Below are 4,259 nucleotides of genomic sequence, written 5' to 3' on the forward strand. Positions count from 1 at the left end.
ATCATTTGACTTTTGAATGCATGCCATATGTTAGGCTCAAATGTCAATATAAAATTTACTTTTTATTCATTTAACATTTCATGCAGCAAACAAGTACATAATACCAATACACACTTAGTTTAAGCCTTTCTTCCTGTTGCGAGCCCAAGTTTAAGAACAAGAAACATAAACGACAATTTCTTTTTTAAGAGTATTTAAATGATCATGTTTAACTTTTGATATAAGAAAAAACTTATATAAATCAATTAATTTGCTGTATATTGACCCTGACTGGTGGCCATAATACGATTTATGATTTCAATAATATTGTTATTAGTATTATTTTACTCATAATATTGCAATGTATATTGAACAAATTACTTGTTTTTCATTTGTATGCAGATTAATTCTGCAAAAAAATTATAGAAATAAACGGGTGCACAGGTATGATGCATGCAACAAATGTAACAGCGGATGTTGCCAATCAAAACGGAAATTAAGATTAGATACAACAAATTAATACCTTCAATTTTACATGGCTTAACACAAGTTTGCAATTGAAAATGTGTGAGATAAGATAAGATTTAATTAAATTGTTTTACATTTTAACTCTAGCTGTGAATGAACATCTACACCGTTTATAATTATACTTTTTTAGTTTTTATTTATAATTATTATTATTATTTTGTTAAATACATCAAGTTCTTTAGAAGATATAAATATTTCTAAAAATACAATTGAAAATGGTGTGTAGTATATTTATAACTAGTTAATAGTACCATTAAACGGTTCTTCATAGTCGTATGCGAAAAACAAGATACATATTTATAAACAAATGATTATCGTGAAAAAAGTTTTAAAAATTTATATAAAAGATCTTACCTGTTTTTATCTGCCGTAAACAATTTAGATGAATTATTTTAATTTACTTTCGATTACATAATGACTTTTTTAAGGCTCTCTTAATTTGACAAAAAAAAGTTAAACAAATTACCTGACGAACAGGCTTGACCTAAATTTTAGCTTAAGGCCTCAAGCAAAATAATCCGGAACATATCCAGACAGACGTCTAACATAATTTTATGCCAGCACTCATGAATCAAATATTTTAATTTCAGATATTGTCTATTATTTGAACGATCTCAAACCAATAATTCGATGAGGTAATGTCAGAATGAATACATTTTTCAAATACCTTTTTTGTATTTTGTTTGAAATTTAAAATTGTTCATTTCTAGATTAAAACTGGATTTTAGACAAGCGTTTTCCTTGACTTCAATATGCCTGAGGGTTCTTTTAATAATAACACCTATTCTGTATTTAGATTGCGTTTCTGGATCCAGTGACAGAGCAATTGCAAAAATCAAATCCATCAAAAATCAGAATCGTAAAAAGCAATCTCATTTTTTTTTCAATACTTTACGGTTGCGTGTATTTTGCATTACGATACATTTAGATACATTTTTGCAAGTTGTTATTTTAGTGACAGAAGAAAAAGACTAACTCCGACGATGGTTGGGATAACAAGTTTGTACCAGACATCGACAGTAGTGGACATTGAATACATAGAATATTTCGAAGTAACCAAAAGAAAATGCATGAAATAATTAGCACTTACACGAAATGCGAACTAAGTGGTTATTCTGAATGTAAACTGAACTCCGGCATCGGTAAAACAACATACATATAAATTTTCCAACGTGAGACACCAGCAACCGTTGACTTTTAGAATACTAAGCAAATTAGGGGGGCCTCTTGTAGTAAAGTGTTTTCTTATTGTAACAATTAACTTAACACTCATTTATTAATTTTACTTCAATTTGATGATCATGTTAAACACAATTCGATAAAAAAATTAACAAATTATCAAATTTTCTTAAACTTTTATTAATTAAAAATTGTTGTCTCTATTCTGTCAAGTTTAAGATTTTTTCACTTTTCACACAAACTTCTTAACAATTTCTTTCCACTTTTAATACTTTCACTTTACTACACTATCTTAAATTTAACTTTTTTGCAATTTTCTTCTAATTAGAAAATTTTCACTGATTGAAAGAATTTTGTTGTAAAAAGGCGCACTTGATTGAAGTTTGTTTATAAAAAATATGCAGAGTTGCAAAAAGATAAATATTGTGCTGCCAGATCCAGGAAATTTCGTTTACTACAAAATGTGCTACCAGACAGTAGATTTTTGAATGTTTAAAATATAACGGCAATTTTTTTCAAAAATTATGACGATGCCACATTGATAAATACGTTGAAATAAAACGGAAATGGAGCAAGATTTAGAGGATATGGAAAGGTAAAACAATTTTAAGTAAGGATGCCAGATAGTAATATTATTTTGCTTTCTATTTAACCGGTAATTAAAAGATTATGAGGAAATGCATATGTATAAATTTCGCTAGGTATATATAAAAATTCATAAATAATATAATGTATATAGTAATGTATTTACATTCTTACAATTATTTGATAACTTTAAAAATTATAAGATCAGAAATATGCTATATAAATATAAAAATTAATTTTAATTTTTATCTTTTTTATAAATTTAACAAAAAAAGATTTAACAATTTTGAATTTAAATGAACCATATAACAAAAAAAATAATAAATATCTTTGGTTCTCAACAGTTTTGACACCAAACTTTATTTCGCTTAAAATTATATTTACCAGTTCACAAAATAAATATTGTTAGTTCTTGCCGTCAAATGAAGCAAACGAAAGACTAGAACCTGTCAAAGGAGTTTGAGAGGCAGGATTTGATGAAGTGGATGGTACAGGATCAAAGGCACGATTATCTTCCAATATGATGGTAGTATGTGGATAGTGATCTAATTGCACAAATAAATAGCGATATTCCATTTTGCCTGAAGGAGCCTGAGAATTTATAAAAAGTTTATATATTACATATATATGTATATGTTTCATTTAAACTATATAATTAAGAATCTTACCCTTCTTGATTCTAAATGCACTGTGGCCTTATTACGTATGCCCTGCACATAGAAACGCATACGTATATGAGGCACACCATTACGTTCAAAACTGCTATGAGCCACATGTTGTCGTCGGCCGCGGCGAGATTCTTCACCAAAACCTTTAATAGGAGCCCCCAATGAGTCTTGAACACGAGGATCCTGTAAAATAACAAAAACTATTTCAAATTTAATAAAAACCCAAAAATATGATTTGATTATTAAACCACTTGCCTCAATAACTCTTTCTAATGCATCTGAGTATATATTGTTTGGACTAGAGCTGCTAAACAACTCGCGGAATATGGCCCAAAACATAACCGCTGTCACACCAACCCCAGCCAATATGATGGCTGTGTAACTTGCTGTCTTGGTAGTTTCTTTAATTTTCTCACCCAATGGCCTGACTTCGGTGGACACATCTGTACGCCCAGCTCCACTTTTACTTAGTTGTAATTCCTGACCGGTTTCTGATCGCTTGGATTTTTGTTGCCAAACTGCACATCGACTAATTTTTCTAATTTGTTGCAGTTGAAAGAGATGTTTCAATTGCAAATGTTTTTGTTGTTTTTGAAAAACTTGACGTAATAAAATTAACTGTGACATTTTTTTATCGATAGTTTTCTTATTTTCTTCGAGTTATTTAATTATTTACTAAAGACGAGCAAAATAACCAAAAACATAAATTTGAACAAGCCAAGTAAACAGCTGTTTGTCATATGTTTAACAGCTGTGTTAAAGGTGCAAAATAATACAACCGTGTCTATCAATAATTTCTGTCAATAGGTAGCGCTTGCAATTAATATTTGATATAACGGATTTATGTTGAATTTTTTATTCACCATGATTTTTATTCACCAAAAAGAAAACAATTTTTATTCACCAAACCAAATAAAAAACCCATTTTTCGTGTTTTTCGATAAGAATATTATTTTTCCTATTTTCCAATTATTATTAAAATTAATTGCTAATTAAAATAGTTTTCATTAACAAAAATGTTTTATGTTCTCATACAAAAAGTTTAATTTTTTTATCATGTTTGTTTTACTTCGCTTGCAAAATTTGTGTAAGAAATTTGTTTTTGGCATTTAAAATTATGTATCAAACCAAGTTTTTGTGAAATTAAGTTTATGTACAAAATTTACATTTGATTTTAATTGTGTTATTATTATTATTATTATTATTATTATTATTATTATTATTATTATTTCAATAAAATTATCGTGGAAAAACGCTGCATTAAACATAAACAAAAATTATCAAATAATATGGTTTAAGTGCGTGATAAATATATAATTG

At 28.0% G+C, this 4,259-nt stretch overlaps 1 protein-coding gene across 1 annotated transcript; it reads right to left on the bottom strand.

Moving 5' to 3' along the window:
• Positions 1-2,411: 2,411 nt before the first annotated feature.
• Positions 2,412-3,657, bottom strand: LOC111688556 (mitochondrial import inner membrane translocase subunit Tim21). The gene is made up of 3 exons (XM_023451069.2): positions 3,195-3,657; positions 2,940-3,122; positions 2,412-2,862 (listed from the first exon to the last, which is right to left on the bottom strand). Exons 1-3 carry the CDS (start codon positions 3,564-3,566, stop codon positions 2,677-2,679), a joined length of 741 nt encoding a protein of 246 aa, XP_023306837.2. The 5' UTR covers positions 3,567-3,657; the 3' UTR covers positions 2,412-2,676.
• Positions 3,658-4,259: the final 602 nt, after the last annotated feature.

This window comes from Lucilia cuprina, chromosome 2, assembly GCF_022045245.1.
Source record: "Lucilia cuprina isolate Lc7/37 chromosome 2, ASM2204524v1, whole genome shotgun sequence".
NCBI lineage: Eukaryota > Metazoa > Arthropoda > Insecta > Diptera > Calliphoridae > Lucilia > Lucilia cuprina.

Bases quoted from the DNA above. Each gene is read 5' to 3' on its own strand.
- LOC111688556 (XM_023451069.2), bottom strand. From the start codon at position 3,566: ATGTCACAGTTAATTTTATTACGTCAAGTTTTTCAAAAACAACAAAAA. The intron at 3,123-3,194 runs GCAAGTGGTTTA...GTTATTTTACAG, and splicing joins CATTAGAAAGAGTTATTGAG to GATCCTCGTGTTCAAGACTC. The intron at 2,863-2,939 runs GTAAGATTCTTA...ATAAATTCTCAG, and splicing joins TGCATTTAGAATCAAGAAGG to GCTCCTTCAGGCAAAATGGA.